The sequence below is a fragment of the Daucus carota genome, chromosome 6 (genome assembly GCF_001625215.2).
Source record: "Daucus carota subsp. sativus chromosome 6, DH1 v3.0, whole genome shotgun sequence".
Classification (NCBI taxonomy): Eukaryota; Viridiplantae; Streptophyta; class Magnoliopsida; order Apiales; family Apiaceae; genus Daucus; species Daucus carota.
In genome coordinates this window covers 8,219,358-8,241,909 of record NC_030386.2, presented here as the reverse complement: position 1 = coordinate 8,241,909, position 22,552 = coordinate 8,219,358, and the positions used below count along the sequence as shown (strand labels likewise).

The 22,552-nt window shown below is 36.4% G+C and overlaps 2 protein-coding genes across 3 annotated transcripts; one reads left to right on the top strand and one right to left on the bottom strand.

Annotated features, from left to right (window-relative positions):
* Positions 1 to 10,762: 10,762 nt before the first annotated feature.
* Positions 10,763 to 13,415, bottom strand: LOC108224804 (chloroplast protein FOR GROWTH AND FERTILITY 2). Of its 2 annotated transcripts, XR_001807474.2 has the most exons (3): positions 13,091 to 13,415; positions 10,924 to 11,872; positions 10,763 to 10,814 (listed from the first exon to the last, which is right to left on the bottom strand). XR_001807474.2 is itself a non-coding variant. In XM_017399531.2 (2 exons), the coding sequence occupies exons 1-2, from the start codon at positions 13,355 to 13,357 to the stop codon at positions 11,042 to 11,044; spliced, it is 1,098 nt and encodes a 365-aa protein (XP_017255020.1). In that variant the 5' UTR covers positions 13,358 to 13,415; the 3' UTR covers positions 10,763 to 11,041. The 2 variants fall into 2 exon arrangements, 1 of the variants encoding a protein (XP_017255020.1); XM_017399531.2 differs by having other exon boundaries at positions 10,763 to 11,872.
* A 7,383-nt stretch (positions 13,416 to 20,798) lies between these two features.
* Positions 20,799 to 21,257, top strand: LOC135147170 (uncharacterized). Its single transcript, XM_064080023.1, has one exon. It carries the CDS (start codon positions 20,799 to 20,801, stop codon positions 21,255 to 21,257), a length of 459 nt encoding a protein of 152 aa, XP_063936093.1.
* Positions 21,258 to 22,552: the final 1,295 nt, after the last annotated feature.

Genomic DNA, 22,552 nt, shown 5'->3' with positions numbered 1-22,552 from the left:
CTAAAGAGACTACTGTTTTGTCATTTTTACTTTTTACATCTAGTCTACTTTTTAATATTCAACTCCGTTTTGAAATATGGGTCGTTTAACTTTTTTCACGTATTTTAAAGTGTTTTGACCGCATGCTTAAAACCATTGTTTTTTAAAAAAAATTTGAATTATTATCAATTATATATTTTTATTCAAAAATAATCATTTTTAACATGTGATCAAAGGACTTAAAAATGCGTGCAAAAAAGTCAAGCGACTTATATTTCAAAACGGAGGGAGTACATTTTTATCACTATGTATTTAAGATCATAATTTATTTTTAAATTTTTTTATTATAATTTATGTATTCAAAGGTAAATTATTTTAATAATTTATAAATTATATTTTTTATAAAATGTATCAAAATACATGTTTGTGATCTTCACCTTAAGGAGAAACTGATGGGACAGAAGGATTAACCTCTCATCTTCACCTTAAGGAGAAACTGAAGGGATAGAAGGATTAACCGCTCAACACTTTATATCGTGAATAGAAATTACGGCACCTAGTCTATATTCCAAAGAAATATAATTTTATAAATTAGATAAATATTTGTTTCTAAATAAAAGTTTAATATTTAAAATTTTATAAAAAAATATTTTGAAAATCTATACTATACTATAATAAGCCAAGATGGGTATAATTTGTAGTCCTAACTTTTGTTCATATTTTTTGGTTTAGTCATGCTTTTTTGGTTATCCCTAAATTACCCTTACTTAAATAAATAAAAGTAATTTAATATTAAACTCTCCTTTTGTAAATACAAGTCTATAACATATAGAGGTATTTTGCTCTTACATCACTACTTCATCATTATCCTTTAATTATACTAAAGACTTATAATATAAAAATATTTTAAAAGCTAAATCTTTAAGAGTGAATATAATTTAATAAAAAAATTATTAATTATTATTATGACGCTAATAAAATGATGTTAAAATTAAACTTATATATAATAAATTTAAAATTATATAGTCTTCCGTGCTTTGCACGGGTTTAAGGCTAGTAAATTATAAAACTATATTATATAAATATCTTAAAATATGCGTTGAAAATCTAAAAAAGAAAAAGTCACACCGACTATGTGTCTTAGACTCTTAGTGATTATTTATTCAAATAAAAGAAAAAGTCATATTGATGATAAATGAAAGATGGGAGATTCGAGAACACCATTTGGAAAAGAATAAGACTGATACCAAATTTGGGCAGCAACAACGGTGAAAATTAGCAGACGGGTGACTAGTAATGCGGAGGCTGTGGCCTCTTCCTGACCACATTATCAAACGAGCTTAGTCGCCATGACACAAAATAGTTGTTGCGTGTCTATTCTGTGGAGGTCTAATCGCTGCTTACTTTTGTTTCTGTTACTTATTTTTTTTCTCTTGTTTATTAATCTGCGGGGACGATAACATGTTTGATTTGGATTGGATTAAATAAAATTAGCGTTTGAAATTTATATATTTTGAAAGTAAATTTAGATTCATATTTATCAGATTTAGGATAAGATCTCATAGGAATTGTTAGGAAACTTTTGACTGTGCTACGCGTGCAATAATGTTGTACATCAAAAAAAATTTTATATTTTCTAATCATATATTTTTATATTATTTTACTGTTATTGTTATATTTATACTTGTTTATTTTATATACTATTTTATTTTAAAATTCAAATATATGATCCTAAAGTTTATCATGGATATTTGTTTTTTTTTGTTTTGTTTTAAATGATATATATAAGATCCTACTTCAACGCAAACTATTAAAATACACAAGGGTTGGTTCAGCTGGTTAAAGAGGGGACAAGTATCCTCTTGGTCACAGGTTCGACTTTCGAATGGAGCAGAATTTGTGATTATGCCTCCTGGATCAGAGCCTATCGCGCTTATGTGCGGTTCACCTTGATTCACGTAGTTTGCAGGCTATTGCGTGAGCTCGTGGGTTTACCCAGTGCGCACCCGAAGGGTTCGGCTGCGGGTTCCTACGTTAAAAAAAAATACAAATCAATATGATTAAGTAGAATGGTAAGGGTTTTGGGACTACGGATGGACCCCCAGATGGGCCTAGACGAGGTTTAAGTGGTGTCTAGTAAGGTCAGGATGGTGCCTAGTGGGATCATGGTTGGGCCAAGTTTTGGCTCTCCAGGCTGTCTGGAGCCTGTCCAGGACCTATGCGGAGCCTTGGTGAGGCCTTAGCGGGCCCGGTGGGGGGGGGGGGGGGGGAGGGTGTGCGTGATGACATATAGGAGGTGGGTGATGTCTTTTAGGTATAGTTTCTCTTGGTTTGTATTTTAATTTTTATTTTAGTGGTTTGTATTTGAACAATTGCCTATATATTTCTATTTGACACTGAAGCACGATTCTTGCAGAACAAGACGGTGATAACATTTTTTAAAGGCTTTTGATTGTAGCACCATCACATTGAGTCAGGATCATCACTAGAGATGTTTAGAGGTAATTTAGTTCCCCACTGAACCCAACTCTACATTAATTTGATTAGTGAAGAATAGTGGGTTGTGCCCTTAATTTGCATTGTTGCTACTTGAATAATGTGTAAGTTATGGAAGGTTTACGAACAACATTGTTGTATTTAAGTCGATTTTTTCATTCCTAGAATGGATGTCCTGTATACGCCGCATAACTTTTAGAGAATATTGTAACGCTTGAACCTTAATAGCATGTAGTTGTTTTAAGGGAAATTAATTATGCACAATGTTTCACAAATATTATGGTGATTTTTTTGTTAGATCAGTAATCATAGATAGCTAGGTTTGTTATTGGGTTGTGCTTTTGGTTATATGCATTTATAATCGTAGATAATTTTTAGGAAAAAATTTGAGTTGAGATTATCTGAAATAACTAAATAGTTTCCTTGTTGCTAAAATTGAGGAAACAATGGTTTGTGTGTCTAATGCATGCCCTCTAGTGCTGGATGACTTTCACAATAGAGTACTTGATGTGGTGCATATATTTGTCCTGCCCGAATTTATTTTTTGTGTTGTTGCTGACTTATGTATAAAATGTGATGTTTAGAATAAACTACAAACATTGAACATTGTACTGCACTAGTTACCGAATAGTCTTGCTTAAGTTACTTTGACCAAAATGATTTATTCAGATTACTGTAACAGGGAGTCGTCGTTTGATCCTTTGATACTTCTATTTATTCTACGCAATCTATGTTGTAACCACCAAAAAATCACCAGTTTATATCAATACTTGTTTCCGTTTTCCCTTGCAGTGTTAATCTTACATGCTTCTGACAGTTCATGGTGTAGAGTATGCATTTGGCGCGCATGACTATCCTACCAGTGGTGTCTTTGAGGTTCAGCCCCGGGAATGCCCATCAGGAAGTCAATCTTCATTGGGACAAGTGTTTCAACCCTGATCAGGTTAGGGAATTCATAGAGCATCACTCAACAAGCTATAATGGCGATACATATCATCTAATGGTCAAGAACTACAACCATTTTTGCGAAGATATCTGTTACAAGTTGACAGGGAAGCATATTCGTAAATGGGTCAATCGACTTGCAAAAATAGATAACCTCACAAATTTCTTGGCACAATAGTAGTAAATTTTTTAAAGCCTTCCATTCACCATAGAAAGACCTGCTCAACGTTCTTTAGTGATAGTCATAACTTTAATTTTTTTTCTCCAGGTTCAATCTTTAATTGTGTAATACCTAAAGCTCTCGAAATATCTCTAGTGCAGCACGACCCCGATTACCAAGTATATGACAGTGACAAGAAGAGTCTGAGAAGTAACACATTAGTTGCCTCACTTCTATCTCTACAAGGCAGAAACAGTTCTCATCGTCATCGTTGTTTATACAGTCTCCTTCAAAAAGCTATTTACCACCATCAGATTTAAGTAGGTCCGACAAGGTTTTGCTGAAATAAAGGTAAAATTCTGCTGAAAGAAAGGTAAGATGGACGGATGTTGATCAAGTCGTGTTTGACAAATGCTGCTCTACTAGAAATACTAGAATAGACATCAGGCCTTTGACATCGGTTAGAGTTGACGTTAATCGGTCCAAACAGGGTAATTTATTCATTAGCCTTTAAATAGGGAAATATATTTGTAACATTTCAATTCTGCATTACATTAAGAGGTTGAATGCTCAATTTTGTTTTCTCTATGTTACAAAGAAAAATATTAACTTACATTACTTATCTAACAAAAGAGGACCTTGAATGCAGGGATTACCGATTCAAAAACTAAGAGAATTCCAGTGATTGTTTCTGGCCTAACTTACTGTGAGTAATTTTCTACTTCTTTAAACAACATAATCATAAAAGGAATATACAGATCGCGTATCCGAATTAGCTTTGAGAAAATGAACCTACGAGAACACGAAACAGATGCTTTAGATTTACAAATTATGGTTCCTTTCATCATCTCCCCAAGGATTCAAGGAAGAAAAACAGCTTTGGGACTTTCATTGTCAATTATAAAAATTTATTTCATAAAAATATTACAATTCTATAGTCGCACAAAATGCTTATTACTGGTTGATAAAAGCTTAAACAATGTATCCAGAGTCAATCCTAACAAGAACTAGGTAACTGAAGCCATAAAATTATCGTCGTCTTTCTAATGCAATTCAGTAGGCAGACAAAGACCATTAAGGGCAACATAAACCAAACCAAACCAAACATACTCAGTATATCCCGCTTAGAGCAGGGTCTGAGGAGGGTAAGATGTACGCAACCTTACCCTTACCCTTAAAGTAGAGAGGCTGTTTCCGTGAAGACCCCCGGCTTAGTGCACAACAAATAAAATAGTGTGTGCTATAATAAGAATATAATACCTCAGCCCATGGCCTTCTTCACATGGGACTTACCAAACATTTTTGATTGGCGCGAATGCATCTGGTAATGACTGAGCTGAACCCTCCCTTAAAACATACACCATAACCCTCATAATCTCTGTGAGCCACGAGACCTAGTCTCAACTACTCTAATACGCCGTCTCCAATCATTCTTATCTAATGTCATATCACCCGTGAGATTTAAGGCTCCCATGTCCAAACTTAATTGATCAGCCCATGTCCGACGAGGCCGACCCCTCTTTCTCTTACCCCGAACCGATATGTGTTCTACTCTCCTAACCGGTGCTGAGTTACATTTACGCCGAACATGTCCATACCAACGTAAACGTCCCTCCCTTATCTTCTTAGAGATAGACTCAACACCTAAAAGACGTCGAAAAGTATCATTCGGTATATGATCTGTCATGGTGTTACCACAAATCCAACGCAACATACGCATTTCCGCTGTCTCTAGCCTACGTTCCTGAGCCTTTCTCAATGGCCAGCACTCGGAACCATATAATAATGATGGTCTGATTGCTACACGATAGAATTTACCCTTCAACTTCAAAGGTACACTCTTATCACACAACACCCCTGTAGCAGCCCGCCAACGAAGCCATCCTGTCGAAATACGATGTGTAACATCCGCAGAAATATCGCCAATACTCTGAATGATAGAACCCAAGTATTTAAAGGTATTAGTTTGTGATACACGAGCTTCCGCAATACAGACAGCAACACCCGCCTCATGAATCTCCTCACTAAAATTAGCCCAGATATACTCGGTTTTAGAACGGCTCAGACGCAATCCATAACCCTCCAACGATATACGCCACTGTTCCAATTTCACATTAACCTCACTTCGAGACTCGGCGATTAACACAATATCATCAGCAAAAAGCATACACCAAGGCACCGGAGCTTGAATGTCACGGGTAATCACATCCAAAACAATTATAAAAAGCAAAGGGCTTAATACCGAACCTTGATGAAGACCCACCTCAACTGGAAAATACTGAGTATCCCCAACGGGTGTCCTAACACACGTCCCCACTGCTGAATACATATCCTGTATGGTCCGAATATACACATCCGGAACTCCACGCGCTGCTAAAAAGCTCCAAAGAACGACCCGTGGTACACTATCATAAGCCTTTTCAATATCTATAAACACCATATGAAGATCCTTACGACGCTCTCGATATTTTTCCATAAGACATCGAATGAGATAAATCGCCTCAATGGTGGACCTCCCAGGCATAAAACCAAATTGATTCACTGAAATAGTGACAATTCTTCTAATTCGGCACTCAATAACTCGTTCCCAAAGTTTCATCGTATGACTAAGCAGCTTAATCCCATGATAATTACTACAATTTTGAGCATCACCTTTATTTTTATAGATGGGAACAACAACACTTAACCGCCACTCACTCGGCATCCTGGATGTCCGAAATATAACATTAAAAAGAGCTGTTAACCATCGTACCCCCTGTTCCCCCAAACACTGCCACAGCTCAATCGGAATCTCATCAAGCCCAACTGTTTTACCTTTACCCATCATGCCTAAAGCTACGCGGACCTCTGCTAGGCCAATGTCTACTAGGCCAATGTCTCAAATCTCTACTAGGCCAATGTCTACTATTTTCAAGTTATCCTGTATGAATATCAAAAGAAAGTAGGCATATTGCTTTGGATCGTCCTTTTCTTGTTGCAAAGAGCAGTATACTGGAAGTCTAATCACTTCTTGCAAAATATTCTGCATATGGTGCCATGAACACACAAAAATAGCGATAGAACACAGATATTTGCAATATGAATCACAAATACGCTACACACATAGAATTAACAACATAAACACAAATTTAAACACCTATGTAGATGAAACATAATCTATTGTCACGTATAGTCAAACATAAGATGGACAACTTTTAGAAGTATGACAACATAACAACGAAAAATGAAAAGCATCAATGACAAAGTGTGGCAAGAAAAATTACATTAACTCTTTAAGTCACAAAAAAAATTTAAAAAGAACAAGATAAAAAAAATGAAAAACCTGAGGATTCTTGAACATAAACCATGATTTAGCAGGACAAAAATTGCTCTGGCTAGAAGATGGATAAAGAAAATGATGACTACACTTGCAGAACAACGCACTATACCAAAACAATATTCAAAAATTATAGCCATAACTGCAGAGCGAAACTTAAGTTTTGCAAAGAAGCCTTCCCTAAAAAACCGTGACAACCATATACTATGATCGTATACATATGTATTTGGGTAATAAATAAATAATTTTTTTTGAAAGAAAGGAAACACTTATCACCGTTGGATTAAATAAGATGGATAGCTGTGATGTTGGTCTCCGATACTACAGTGTTTTTGTGGTCTACAAAGAACTCTGTTCTATTATGTGTGTGTGTGTGTGTGTTTATGTGTGTGTGTGTGTGTGTTTATATATATATAGGCTCATGATCAAATAGAAACCACTCTTAATATAAAAACTAGAAACCAATACAAGTTAGTGATATTCTCAGTACAATTTAGTGATATTCTCTTTAGGATTTAGTGATCAGTATTGCAGGAATTATTGAAAACTTGCAGAAACTGCACAGAATCTCCAGATATGTTCTAGAAGCTACTCAAAATCTCCAGATTTCTTCACGTTCTCGATTTAGATGGTGGTGACGGTGGTGGAGATGGTGGAGGTGAAGGTAGAGATGGAGGAAGGATGATTTTAGCAGAGGTCTAGGCGGCTTGAAGTAGGAGGTTGGAGCGTTGTCGGAATAGTGGCGGCTCCGCCGCGTTTTGAAGTTGAGCCGAGGTGGAGAAAGAAGTATGGACAGGGCTGAAGGAGGTTGAAGCAGCGACCAAGATGGGGCTGGTGAAGATGGAGGTGGAGATTGTGTTGTTAGAGAAATAATGGAGGTGGTGGTTATGGAGGGGGCGGGCGGCATAGAGGTGGGGGTGGTTATGGAGGAGGCGACGACGGAAGTGGTGGCAGTGGCAGATGTGGAGGTGGGGGTGGTGAAGATGGAGGCGGGGTTGGTGAAGATGGAGGTGGAGATGAGGTTGTTTAAGAATTTAGTGGTATTTGTTTTAGGATTTGGTGATATTCTAGCTTGGTTTTTAGTTTCTAGAATAAGGAGGTTTCTATTGGAGTAAGACTCTGTGTGTGTGTGTGTGTGTGTGTATTCATAGTTAATTTAAATACTGCTTTAAGGGTCATGTTCAAGAGAGAACCATTAGAGAGAGAACCATAGAACCCTTACCTTATTTCTAGTATTAGGTAGGGTTCTGCAGCAGAACTTAAGTATTAGTTAGGGTGCAGCAGCAGAACTTCACATGCAAAAAATGTTAATATCTATGTATTATATTTTAATATTATTTTTGAACACACACAAGGATGAAAAAACATGAAAAAAACATGTATTTAGATTTAGGTCCTAAAAATCTATTTAAAATTTAGAGTTCTGCAGTAGAACCTTAGTGGTTCCATGGTTCTATTTTAAGGACTGGTTCTCTCTTGAGCGCGAACCTTTAAAATAAAGATGTATGTATCAAAAATTTATCATGAATCTTTATATTATTTTATTGCTAATGCCTAATTTAATATATATAGCACGGATCTTTGATTTTTAATTTTTAAAATTTGTAGTAAAATTCTCGTATTAAATCGTATGATTAGCGAGTGTATACTATAATATTCTAATATATATAGCTGTTACATTAAAATTTTGGTATATATTTGGAACTGCAAACCTCCTTAACTAATAAATCTTTTTATATTCAAACATGTTTTACATGATGCTTAGGGGAGTGTATTGGATTGAGATTGTAAAGGATTTTTTTTCATTCTTGAAATCCTAGGGTATTCAATTGAGATTGTTTAAAATCCATTAAAATCTTTAGATAATGCTACGTGCCCCAAAATTTGTTACCAAAATATTTTACCAAATGATGTGGCAGACATATTACTATTTTTAATTGGGTGATTGATGTGCATATAGGAGGTCCCATTATTATTAGTGTGAGATGAACCAATCAGGCAATCATACATTGCCACTTGGATTTAGGAAAAAAATTGGGAACACTTTCTGGGGTACCTAGCATTTTTCTTTAAATTATGCTACGAAATCTGGTGGTATTCAACCAGGATTTCAAATTATGCTTAAAATTCCGATGGTATTCAATTGAGATTGTTTGAAATCCATTAAAATTTATTGATATTCAAATGTTGATGAATTTTTTTGGATTTCATAAAATGATAGAGTATGTGGCATTCCTTGGTGTATTTTAAATTTTTTGAAATCCCACAAAAATCCACGAGATTTTAAAACATTGTGCTTAAATCTTACGGGGGTGTATTCGATTAGGATTTTAATAGATTGTTTTTAGTCTATGGATTTTAATGGATTGTACGTGATTTTGATTTCGTGCGGATTCCTGATAAAATGTTGCAGAGTCGATAGGATTTAAGCACAATGCTTCAAAATCTCATTGATTTTGATGGGATTTCAAAAAACTTAAAATACACCGAAGAATGCCACAAAATACATCAGATTTTAATGGATTTTAAACAATCCCAATTGAATATCTTCGGATTTTAAAGCATAATTTAAAATCCAAATTGAATACCACCAGATTTTGTAGCATAATTTAAAATCCCAATTGAATACCTCAAGATTTTAATGGAATTCAAACAATCCCAATCGAATACCCTCGGATTTCATGAATGCAAAAAAATGCTTGAAAATCCCAATCCAATACACCCCTCTAAAAGAATCTATATCAACTCTGCAACATTTCATTAAGAATCCGCACAAAATCAAAATCACACACAATACATTAAAATCCATAGATTAAAAACAATTCATTAAAATCTCAATCGAATACACTCCTACAGTCACATAATAAAATATTAATCGATCATCCCAATCTTAGATTTCCTAGAGGCTGCAAAGATTATGAGGCCGTTTGGCTGAGCTTATGACTTAACATGACTTATATGATAAGCTAAGAGTTTAAAATGTCTGTTCGGGTAATTTTGACTTATTAATGACTTATGAGTTATTAAAATTGTAATAATAAAAATAAAAGTGATTTATGAGTAAGTTATGACTTAGGAGTAATTTTTGTCAAAAAAAAGTTCAAAAAAATTTAATAACTGAAAAAAGTAACTCAAACTAATGTTTGATTTTAAATCAGCTTCTTGCTTGTTTCTGACTTTAAGCTGACTTATGATTTATTACACAAACATTTTTCAGCTTAAAGTCAGAGATAGCTTAAAGTCCGGGCTTTAAGCCCAGACAAACAGGCTCTATGTAATTTATAAACATCATGCCTCGCGCCCATAAGTGATAAAAGAGTACAAATATGATTACATTCTCACCCAATAGCAAGTGATAATAAAGTACAAATACAGTCTCTTGAAATCGCAAGTGATTATAAAGAACAAACATTGATACCTACACGCACAATATAGTTGGTTAGATGCCAATTCACAAAATTGCAGTATAAATATAATTACATTCTTCCCTAATTGCATTTCGCCAGAGTTTAAACATGTAGCTCTCAACAGACTTGGGCATGCACTCACTGAATACTACCCATAATCTTATATAGCACTGTAACAATCAGCCACAATTCTGGCCTCTCGTCCATCCAGAGATCTGCTTTCAAGATTCTTCTTTATTTTAAAGCTCCATTGAACTGTATCTCATTTCGTTGTGCTAGTCGGTACTGCTAACAAGATTTGGTAGATCTCATTCCATACTAATTTTGTATGTTTGCCTAAATAATCACCATAGTGGTGTACAAATAAACATCCATATGGCTCCCACTTCTAGTCCGTGCGATAGAGTACAACCATACTGATACCATTATCATCCAGTACAGTGCACTCCGAAGAAGAAATACAACAGAAGAAATCACCAATCAGTAGAATAACTTCAAAAGATCTAATGGTCTGCTCCACATAATATTACAAATTTAGATTTTAGTAAAAAAGAAAAAAAAAATTACAAATTTAGAAATTGCCACTAAGAAGAGTCAATAAATATAAAAAAATTCCATACCAGCGAGGATCGAGAGAAACTTTTTGCCAGCTATAAAGAGGATAGGATGCCTTTTACATTCCAAAACCTTTCACTAAATAATAAAACACAGGGCAGGAGGGGTGATGGATGAGATGAATCAGTAGAGGCTAAACCCGAAATATTGACTTATAATTATGCCTAATCCTAAAGCAATAGCTATAAGGGAAGAAGCCCAGGTGAGCTTTTCCGTTATTCTGGGGATCCTATCTTTTAGTGCTTGGCTGCATGTTCCAATAAAAACTGTGTAGCTTCCCATTGAAATTACGGTTCCAACCAAAAACATACCCAAGAACGCAGCACCAGCCACACGTGAAGGCAAAGCAAGTGCAGGCAAGACCATCATCAGTGCATCAGGTTGCAACCCATGAACAATCCCTGTAGCAAAAGTTGCAAAACCTATCTTCTTCTTTTTCCCTGTTTTGGGATCCTCGAAGGCTTCGTAGGCACTAACATCACATTCCCCATTTTCAAGGGCCACACATGGGGTAGGGACTTCTGAAGCTTCCCTTATTCCCATTGCACCAATGACAAGAAGAGTTAAACCAACTACTCGAGTTCCCCAAGTACGAATAACTTCAATCTGCAGGCGATCTTTCAGGAGAAGAAAGACCAAGCCGAAAATCACCTGTCCGGCATCATGACCACAGCCCCAAAGAGCTCCAACCGCAGCACTTTCCATCCGAGTGCGTCCGATGGAGAGTGGTGCCAAAGCAGCTAGGTGATCAGGTCCTGATAGGGTGTGTAAGCAACCAGCAAAAAGACCTGTCCAAGCACTAGTCAAAACTTCATTTCGGAATAACCTAGTACCCACTGTAGCAGCAGCTGGACCAGCAGTAGGAAATGAGGCAAATGCTGGCGACATGAATAAAGGTTGGATCAGCAGCAGCAAGGTAGCTGAGAGCAGTATTACAGTCCGAGCCACAATTGCCTGATACAGATATATGACAAAGTTAACATCAGTGATGATTTAGCTTATGGGCACCTACATACAAATAACATCTATGAATAGTTTTAGACTTAATTGCATTTTGTGTGCCTAAAGTATTTCATAATTGCACGGTGATGTCTAAATTAATATTTTGGCCGTTTAAATGGCTAATTATTCTTTATTTAGCCAGACGGGTGGCTATGCAGGAACTCCGTTAAAAATTTAACGGGACATTAACAGACTTGGGGGCAAAAATGTAAATGACAACACTTATATACATTCATTTCTTTCTCTCTATGTGTCTCTGTGCTAATTAAGTCGTAGTTTTATGATATCAAAGTTGCAGGAGAAGGAACAGTGGAAAATAAGTTTCTAAAATCAGGTTTATGATTTTTATTTTATATAATCCATACTTCCCGGAATGATTCATTCAATGTCCTTCTGAGAGGATTCCTTGCCACAATCTAACTAAAGCCAAAAGTTGGTTAAGAAAAAAATTGGTCTTTTAAAGTGTCTGAGATCTACAACTGGAATTGTTAAAGATTAGTGAGCAATTAGATATTACATGCTCTCTCAATGTAGTGGGGACATATAGATATATATATATATTTATATATAAAAAAAACTAATATATGCGACAGGTGCAGATAAGGTCAGGTTTTATTACAGTGTGCAAAATTGCTGAAAATAATATTCTAGAGACAAGGAAACAGGCACATGTAATGCAAGATCAACAAGAGATAACACCTAAAGTGCCTTGGCCTCAAATTCATAGATTAAGGTAGCACTATGGGCACAAACTTGTTCTGGATACTTGTAAATGCATTAAGCAACGGTACTTGACCTTAAGCAGACAAAAGGGAACAACATAGAGGCAAAATGAAGTCTCTCCTTGTTGAAGTTCCAAAATCAGGCAAGCAGTACTAATAAAGTCATGGTTAAAAATTACAATGTAGGGCAAGAAAATCATATTTGCTATTACCGAATCTGTTTTACGACATCAATGCATATATCAAGTGTCAACATAAATTTAATCTACTAGAACCAATAACACCACTAATTCCTCATTTCAATTTCACAATAATGTCACCATTCAGAATTATAATTGTGTGCACATATAATGAGCATATTATAGTAAGAGCATTAAAGCAAACTCAGCAAATCTGAAAAGATAAAACATTTCTAAACACACACACACACACACACACAAATGGGTACCTTTTTCTGCTTAGAAAATGGTTGGGGTATGGAATGAGGTTTTGGAGGCGACCCATGTGGCAAAACAGAGAGTTGAGTTTGAGAATGTTGAAATGTGGAAGCTAAGGGAGAAAATGGGCGATTGCTGGACAAGGAGACAAGTGCAGCAAAGTTGGGGTTTGAAGACAAAATTGTGGTGGGTTTGTAAGAATCTAATCGAGGTCGAAAAGGTCGATGGAGCTGCTTAGTTGAACTTGGGATAGGGTTTGTATGTACTAGTCTCTCCATAGCTGCCGCAGCTGCTTATTATATTTGCCCAAACTATAGGATAGATTCTGAGTGGCGACTTATACCTACTTTGTCTCAGAATAAGTATCTCTTGACTTTTTGCAGGTAATTTAAAATATAAAAATACTCCCAACATATTTCTACATATATTTTTTAAATTACATACTGAAGTAAAAGTAACATACTTCTACATATATTTTTCTAAAATAAGTGTCGTTTAGACTAATTTATAACTTTTTTTATTATAACATACTACCTCCCTCCGTACCACCAAGAAGTATACAAATGGATTGGACATGAAAACTAAAAAAAAGTGTAGAAAATAGTGTAAAATAGAGTAGTGAGTAGGGAAGAAAATTAGATAAATTAATGGGTCCCATCAATATATTATATACTTATATATAATAAGCGGAAGGGAGATAATTCGGTTGCATAAAGATAATTGGGTTGCATGGTTGTATGGTCTTCTTACGAACAAAAATTTATCATCCGTTGAATTATATACAGAACAAATAAGAACCACTAGATTTGAACAAAATTATTTTCTATTCAATAAGGAAACTAATATCTACTTGCATATTTATGATTCCTTTTCTTAATACAAAACAAATTTTTTCACATGTTTATGATTTTTTTAATCCAAAATAAACATTACCAGTTTTAATTGTATAATTCTTTCACATGTTTATGTTTCCTTTTCTTAATTCAAAACAAATTGTGTTTATAAAGTTTAATTATAGACCCATATAACTTTTTAGAAAAATTAATAAATCACATTAGGTATCATAATTTTAATATATATATATATAGGGATAGGATCAAATAAAAAAACTTTTTTAAGTTACAAACTTACAAACTTTTTTTTATTCTCCCATCGTGTTAATCCTTAGTTATATAAAGTATCCATGTTGAAAATTATTCAAAAAACATCACAATTTTTAAAAATAACGCATAAATAAATCGCGTTTTCAACACATTTATAATTGGGGTTCAACATCGGGTGTTGAACACTAATTATCATTGTGTTGAATATATCTAAAAAGATGTTTAAACTATACCTCTGGGGTTTGGGTAGGGTCTAGAAACATAAATATTAGTTAAATAACATGTTTACCTTAGTTCTTACATTTAAAAATTGGTTTATGTACTTCTCCACCACTATTTTAATCGATGTTCAACAAAATATGTTAAAAAAATGTTGAACTCAAGTTATATATGTGTTGAACAAAAAAAGTTTGTAAGTTTGTAAGTTTGTACCAGAACCCTCCCATATATATGAGATCCAATCCTAACCACTCATTTTATATCTTATATCAATCTCTCCTCATACATTAATTTTTAATATTTAAATATTTTATCACTGTCTTTATTCTAATTGCACCACCTGCCACCTCCAACCACTACCGACCACCATTTCCGGCGACCACCAGAAAATCACCACCGTCAAATATAAAATCACCACCGTCAAACCAAAAATCACCACCGGAAAACTAAAAATCACTTCTGGAAAAATGAAAATTACGACCAGAATATGAAAACTACTACACCCAGCCATTATTCATGCCCACCAGATCCGGCCACCAACATCGTTTATAAACTCCGGTCATCAACATCATGAAAATAATCACCAGATTTTACTGGAAATCGTAACAATAATCAGTACGTACCACCACATCACCACTATCACCATCTACAAACCACCACCACTTTCTACAAACCCCCCAAATCTGAAAAATCACTGATTACAAAACAAAATCACTAAAAAAGAACTCCGGCCACCAACATAATAACAATAATCACCAAAAACGCCATCATTCATCACCGCCATAAGCATCTATACAGACCACCACCACCATCTACAAACCCTCCAAATCAGAAAAATCATCGATTACAAAATAAAATCACTAAAAGTGAATAAAAATGAATAACCTGCTACTTGATAATGCTTGAGGTGTCAGGAATTAATTAGGGAGATTGTAATCACCAAATGGAGGTCGGAGAGTCGCCGGAATGCTCCACCGATGGACTCTCGTTTGCGAGAACGGGGAAGAGTAGAGGGGAGGCAGAAAGTGACGGGGAGATAGGGAGGAGATGAAAGGAGGATGAGGTTTTGTATAGTCAAGGATGTGGAGTGGGGTTGCGATGTCGCCGGCGGTGACAACGCCACCGCGACATCGGTGGTAGCAGCAAAGAAAGAGGCAGGAGGAAGAAGAGATTGACGGGAAGGGGTTGGGGATTGCTTGCTGTTTGTGTATGGCCGAGCCCATCTCAGCAGCGGCGGAGAGAGGGGGTTGAGCCATTGACGGCGATGACGGCAACAGGAGGTGGGGTTGGGGTTTTGAAGAGGTGAGAGAAGACAGTGGGTGAGTAGTGAGGAAGATGGGTGGATAAAAGAATATTTTAAAATAGAAATTGTGTGGTTGCGATTTAATTTAGGGATAAACATGTGTGGCTGAGATTAGATCTCACATCTCACACTAGTTGGGGTTCTCATTTGAGCACTTGCCTATATATATATATATATATATATATATATATATATATATATATATATAGGCAATTGCTCAAATACAAACCACTAAAATTAAAATTAAAATACAAACGAAGAGAAACTATACTTAAATAACATCACCCATATAACTTTTTAGAAAAATTAATAAATCACATTAGGGATCATAATTTTAATAAAATATATATATAGGCAATTGCTCAAATACAAACCACTAAAATAAAAACTTAAGAGCCAAAATTTGGCCCCACCATGGTCCCACTAGGCCACGCCCCGACCCTACTAGGCCCCACTTAAACCCCGTCTAGACCCATCTCGGGGTCCATCCCCGGTCCCAAAACCCGTACCATTCTGATTATTCAATACAGGAATTGTGAGAGTTTCTAATTTCTATGGCGCGATATCGAAATCTGGATGAACAATTAGCTGATCTCGACATTGCTGAGGAGGAGAATGAGGACTTCACTTTCGAGGGAGATGTGGAGGATGAGGTGAATAAGTACGAATTATGTCTGGTAGGCAGATATCTCACGGAGAAGAACATCAACATGCGAGCCATGATGACCAAGATGGCCAATGTATGGAAACCTACGATGGGGATAAACATCAAGGAGATAGACCCAGGAATCTTCTTATTTCAGTTTTATCATCGTGAAGATATGTTATGGGTACTCAATGGAGGACCTTGGTCATTCGATAATGCGATGCTCATCGTCAACAGAATTCCTATCGGTGAAGAACCACTTAATGTACCATTGTGGTCTTTAGAGTTGTGGATTCAGATTCATGACCTATCGAAAGGCTTTATGTCAGAAGCGGTGGGGAAGCAACTGTGGGATTTCTTTGGGGAGTTTGTGATGTATGACGCGAAAAATAACTTAAGCATTTGGATGGAGTACATGTGTATTAAGATAAGACTGGATGTTTGTAAGCCTCTGAAGAGGAGGAAAAAGATCAAGAAGAAGAATGGTACTGAGTTTGTGGTGCAGTGTAAGTATGAACGTTTGGGGGAATTTTGCTTTGCATGTGGCCTTCTCTCACACACTGAAAGATTCTGTAGGAGGTTTCTGGATAAACGTGGTGAAGACGATTTCAAAGAATGGGGGGGGGTATGGTTGAGGGCACCGCTGTGCAGGGTGGCTGGGCAAGGCCGGAACAAGTGGTTGAGGAGAGAGAATGATGAGGAGTGGGAGGCAAGAATTGGGCGCGATAATTTCGGACCGAAATTCACGGGCGAAAATAGTGGAGATGAGGGCAGGGGGTGATCGTGACTCTAAATTCTAGGCGTGATAACGTTTCTGAACAACCCACAGCTGGATATGGAAAGGAATTGAGAGGGATAAATTCAAATGTCATAGCACATGTTGCGGATATTAGTTATGGGCTTGAGATCGAGGAGACTAATGGGCTTCTCATAGAGGACAGAAAGAGGAGAAGGAGTGGGCCTGCAACGGAAAGTATTATGGACACTGATGACAACATATTAAATCTGGACTCAATATCAAGGGGCAACATACTATTAGAAGCTGTTCTTTCTGGATCAGATTGTGCAACTTCTCCTCAAAATGTATTGACTAAGCTTGCAAAGCAAGCTAACCAGCAGCCATGAATCTGTTAAGTTGGAACTGTCAGGGTGTGGGGAACCGTGATACAGTTCGTGTTCTAGGAGATTTATTAAAGTCTATTAACCCAGCTTTTGTCTTTTTATCTGAAACATTGGTAACTAGTAACACTATTAATGAGCTTTGTTCAAAGTTCGGATTTGCAGATTGTTTTACAGTAGATAGAGTAGGCCGAAGAGGTGGCCTAGCTGTAATGTGGAAGAACTCAATAACATGTTGGGTTGTAGATTCATCTACAAACCACATTGATGTTCATTTAATTGGAAAAAACTCCCTTGCCTGGAGATTGTCATGCTTTTATGGATTCCCGGAAAGAACTAGACGACAAGAATCTTGGGACTTTCTCCGTTATCTAGCTGCTAAAGATAACCTTCCTTGGAGTGTGTTTGGTGATTTCAATGATCTTTTATATGCTACAGATAAGAAAGGATTTAACCCTCATCCCCAGGCGCTCTTTGATGGGTTTCGTGCAGCGGTGGATGACTGTAATTTGTCTGAGCTCGACCTTACTGGAGGTGAGTTTACATGGGGGAAAAGTAAAGGAAAACCTAACTGGGTCTAGGAAAGGCTAGATAGAGCTTTTGCGACGGAGGAGTGGTGGCACAAGTTTCCTTTGTGTAACCTCAAAGTCACTCATGCTGTTAGTTCGGATCATGACCCAATTATTCTAGAGCTTCTCAATACAGCTTTTTCCAGGAAACAATTCCGGTTCAGGTTTGAAAACACCTGGTTAAAAGAACCAAATTTTAAGGTCGAGGTAACTAACTTCTGGTTGAACCTCCCAGCACTTAACATTCTTCCAAAACTCTTGTCAACGTCTGCTTTTATGGTTAAGTGGGGAAGGACTTATTTTCACAAGTTCAGAGATAAAGTAAAAGCCCATAAGGAGATTCTGAACATTTTGGTAAACAAAGATGACGAGGCAGGTGTGAAAGCTTATTTCGAGGAACGGGAGAAACTAAATGAATTACTGTTACATGAGGAAGTCTATTGGAAACAAAGAGCGAAAACATTCTGGCTTTGTGAAGGTGACACTAATTCGAGATTTTTCCATGCCCAGGCTTCGGCAAGAAAGAAACTTAATCACTTGCCACATTGATCTCAAATGAGGGAGAATTTGTAGACAATCATGAGAAAATGTGTGAGATGACTAAGGAATATTTCAAAGACATTTTTACTGCATTTGATGAAATAAGTACATTGGTACCAAACACGGAACAAGGAATAGTCTCTACGGCCCAGAATAGGATGCTCACTGCTGAGCTCACGTTCGAGAAATTCTCTATTGCATAAAGCAAATGCACCCGGATAAGGCGTCCGGACCAGATGGGTTTAGTCCTGCTTTCTTTCAACATTTTTGGGACATTGTGGGAAGAGAAGTGTTCAACTGTTGTAAAGGGTGGCTTGAAGATTTCGCATTTCCAGCAGAGGTAAACAGCACTAACCTGATACTCATTCCGAAGAAAGATAATGTAAAAAAGTTGTCTGATGTTTGAGCTATAGCATTATGCAATGTTCTGTACAAGATTCTCGCGAAAGTTCTTGCTAATAGGCCGAAAATAATCCTTCCAGTCACAATATCGGAGAACCAGTCTGCGTTTGTACCGGGACGAAGCATAACTGATAATGTTCTTATTGCCTTTGAGATGGTGCATTATATGAGAAGGAGAAAGAGAAACCAAGATGGTGAGGTGGCTCTAAGGCTAGACATAAGTAAGGCATATGATCGCGTAAGTTGGAACTACTTATGGCATAGAATGAAGACAATGGGGTTTGATGATAAATGGGTCCGGTGGATGAAACTTTGTGTAACCACTGTTCATTATATGGCTTGCATGAATGGCACGTATGTTGGTCCTATATACCCAAGTAGAGGACTAAGGCAGGGAGACCTTCAATCTCCCTACCTTTTCCTTCTTTGCGTCGAGGGATTGTCACACTCTATTAACAAAGTGGTGATTGATGGGGCAATTCACGGATGTCAAATTAGTGCATCTGCACCTGCTATAACACATCTGTTGTTCACCAATGACAGCTTCCTTTTCTTTAAAGCCAATGTAGAGGAGACGCAGATGGTAAAAAATTTATTGAATACGTATGAACATCAGTCTAGTCAAGTAATTAATTTTCAGAAGGCTGGAATTTTCTTTAGCTCAAACGTTAGGAGGGATAATCAAACAGAAATTTCAGGAACTTTGGGAGTCCAGAATGACTTGAGGGAGAGCAAATACTTGGGTCTTCCATCACTGGTAGGGCGGTCGAAGAAAGCAGCGTTAAATTTTGTTAAAAAAAGGGTGTGAAGAGAGTTCAAGTATGGATAATAAGACCTTGTCGAAGGCAGAAAATTTGATCATGGTAAAAAATGTGGGCCAATCAATACCATCCTACTGCATGTCCTATTTTCTACTACCTAAAAGCCTCTGCTTGGAGATTGAAAGAATGTTAAATGGATATTGGTGGAAGTCCGGGAGTAGCAGCAGTAAAGGGATTCGATGGCAAGCATGGGATAAAATGTGTACGACAAAGGATAGAGGAGGGCTTTGATTTAGAAGCATGCACGGATTTAATTTAGCTTTACTGGGTAAACATGTCTGGAATTTCTTGACTAACAGGAACTCGCTTGTGACCAGAGTATTCAAGGTTAGGTATTATCCGGACTATCATATTCTCAACGCTCGAAAAGGGAATGGAGACAGCTTTATTTGGGCGGGGATTTGGGAGGCAAAAGAAACGGTAAGTATAGGTTTTAGGTGGGTATTAGGAGACGGCCAAGAAATAAACATTTTCTCCGATACCTGGCTTCGAGGCAAGAATGACTTTTAAGTGGAGAATCACCATGTGAATAGCAGCAGAAGTGATAAGGTATGTGAATACTTCCGTCCAAACATCAAAGAATGGGACGAAGATAAAGTACGTCAAATCTTTCACGAAACTGATGTTAACTGTATTCTACAAGTTCGTATTCCACAAAGTATTGTGCATGATCGTGTCGCTTGGATGGAAAGATCTGAAGGTAAATACACTGCCAAATCTGGATACCATTTCTGGTATAATGGGCAATACAATCTGAACAGCAATACTCCTTCAAAAGGCTAGAAGAGGTTGTGGAAGCTTCAAGTTCCCCACAGGACGAAAATTTTTCTCTGGCGCATGTGTAAAAACAATATTTCAGTTGGAAACCTGCTAAGAGGGAAATGGGTGCATACTACAATAGTGTGTCCGATGTGCAACACCGATGTGGAGCATCTTTTCCATGTGTTTTTGCGAGTTTGCAAAAAACTGATGGCAAAGAAGTGGCATAGTTTACAACATGGAGGAAGTAGAATCAGCCCCGGAGTGGCTTATACAGAGACTATGTACTGAAAACGAGGAGCAGTTGGTGGTTATTGCTAAAACTCTTTCGGGTATCTGGTTTGCGAGAAATAGAAGGATGTGGGAAGGAAAGCATCCCGATTCAGGAACAACAATGGCTTTGAGTTTGAAGCAGATTACAGAATGGCAGGTAGCTCAGAAGAAAATAATCACTCCTATTACTGAGCATGCAGCGTCAGTATCGCAATGTGTTAAGTGGGAACCACCAGATATGGGATGGTATAAAGTGAATGTGGATGCATCTGTGTTCGAAGGACAACCATCTTTTTCTATCGGAATGGTTCTGAGAAACGAGAAGAGAGAGTTTATTGCTGGGCTGAATAAATGCCTTGCTGGTAACTGCTCAGTTCTAGAACCAGAAGCTACGGGGGGTGCAAAAAGCTATGAATTGGGTTGAGAGGTTTGTTATAAGTCAGGGTGTTGTGGAAAGTGATTCGCTAAGTGTGGTTCATGCAATTCAGAAACACACCAGCTACCATTCTGAAGTTGGTAACATTATTCTGTCGTGCAGGCTCAAATTGCAGCAGAGGACTGGTTTGGTTATTAAACATGTTCGAAAACAGGCAAATAGGGTAGCCCATTTAACGGCTAGGATTCCTTGCTTGTTAAGAACTGTTAATCTGTTTATGTCTCGTCCTGATTGTTTGTTGGAGACCTTATTATATGATTCTTGTTCTTCTTAATGGAACTTTATTTCAAAAAAAAAAAAATGTTAGTATTGCACAAATAGTTCTGCCTTAAAATATAATATAATTTCATATTTTATTTTTTTTAATTTAAAATCATGATTTATTTTTGGCAAATAATTTTTTCATATTTTAAATATATCAAGAATAAAATTTTAAAATAATTAAAAAGTCTCGTGCATTGCACTGGTTATAAGTTAGTAATTAATAGATTTGAAAAAGGTGTTGAAAGTAGTGGACGGGTGATTTTTTTATATTACTCCATCCGTCCTTTTTTTTTTGTCACATTTGATTTTGTGCCGGTCAAATTGATCAAAGTCTGACTGAAATTTATTAATATTTTATCAATTGTCAATAAAAAGAAAACATGTCACCGGAAATAATTTTTAATCTATTTTACGATGTAATTTTCAGTTTTTTAAAAAAGTGACGGAGTGTGTTATAATCTTTGGTAAAAAATTAGTCAATTTGACTAATAAAAATAGAAATGTGACAACTAAAAAGGGATGGAGGGTATAAAAGTTTACTATTTTGGGAAAGTTTTGAAATGTATAGAATTGAGTAGAACATTCAAAAGAGGAAAGCGTAAGAACTAAATGGGATGGAGGGAGAAATTAATAAATCTATTTTAGAGTATTATATTAGTAATAAATATTTAAAATTTTACTCTGTGTCCATAATTTTTTAATTGAAAACCCAATACAAGCTAAAATAAATAGCTATAATATAAAATATAGGGATCCGAATCCAAAATTATTTGTCTATATCCGGATCTGAATCCAAAAATTTATATTCGGATCCGAAATTTTTTAAAAGATGATATTCGAAATTCGGATACGACGGATACTATGCGGATACGGATAGTATCCGGATCCGAATCCGATTTGTGATAAAATCTTTTATTTATATCAAAAATTAAAAAAAATATTATAAATTAAAAGTTGGTTTTTAAAATTTAAGTTATGAATTATAGTTATTAAAGACGGTTTATATCTATTCAAAATTT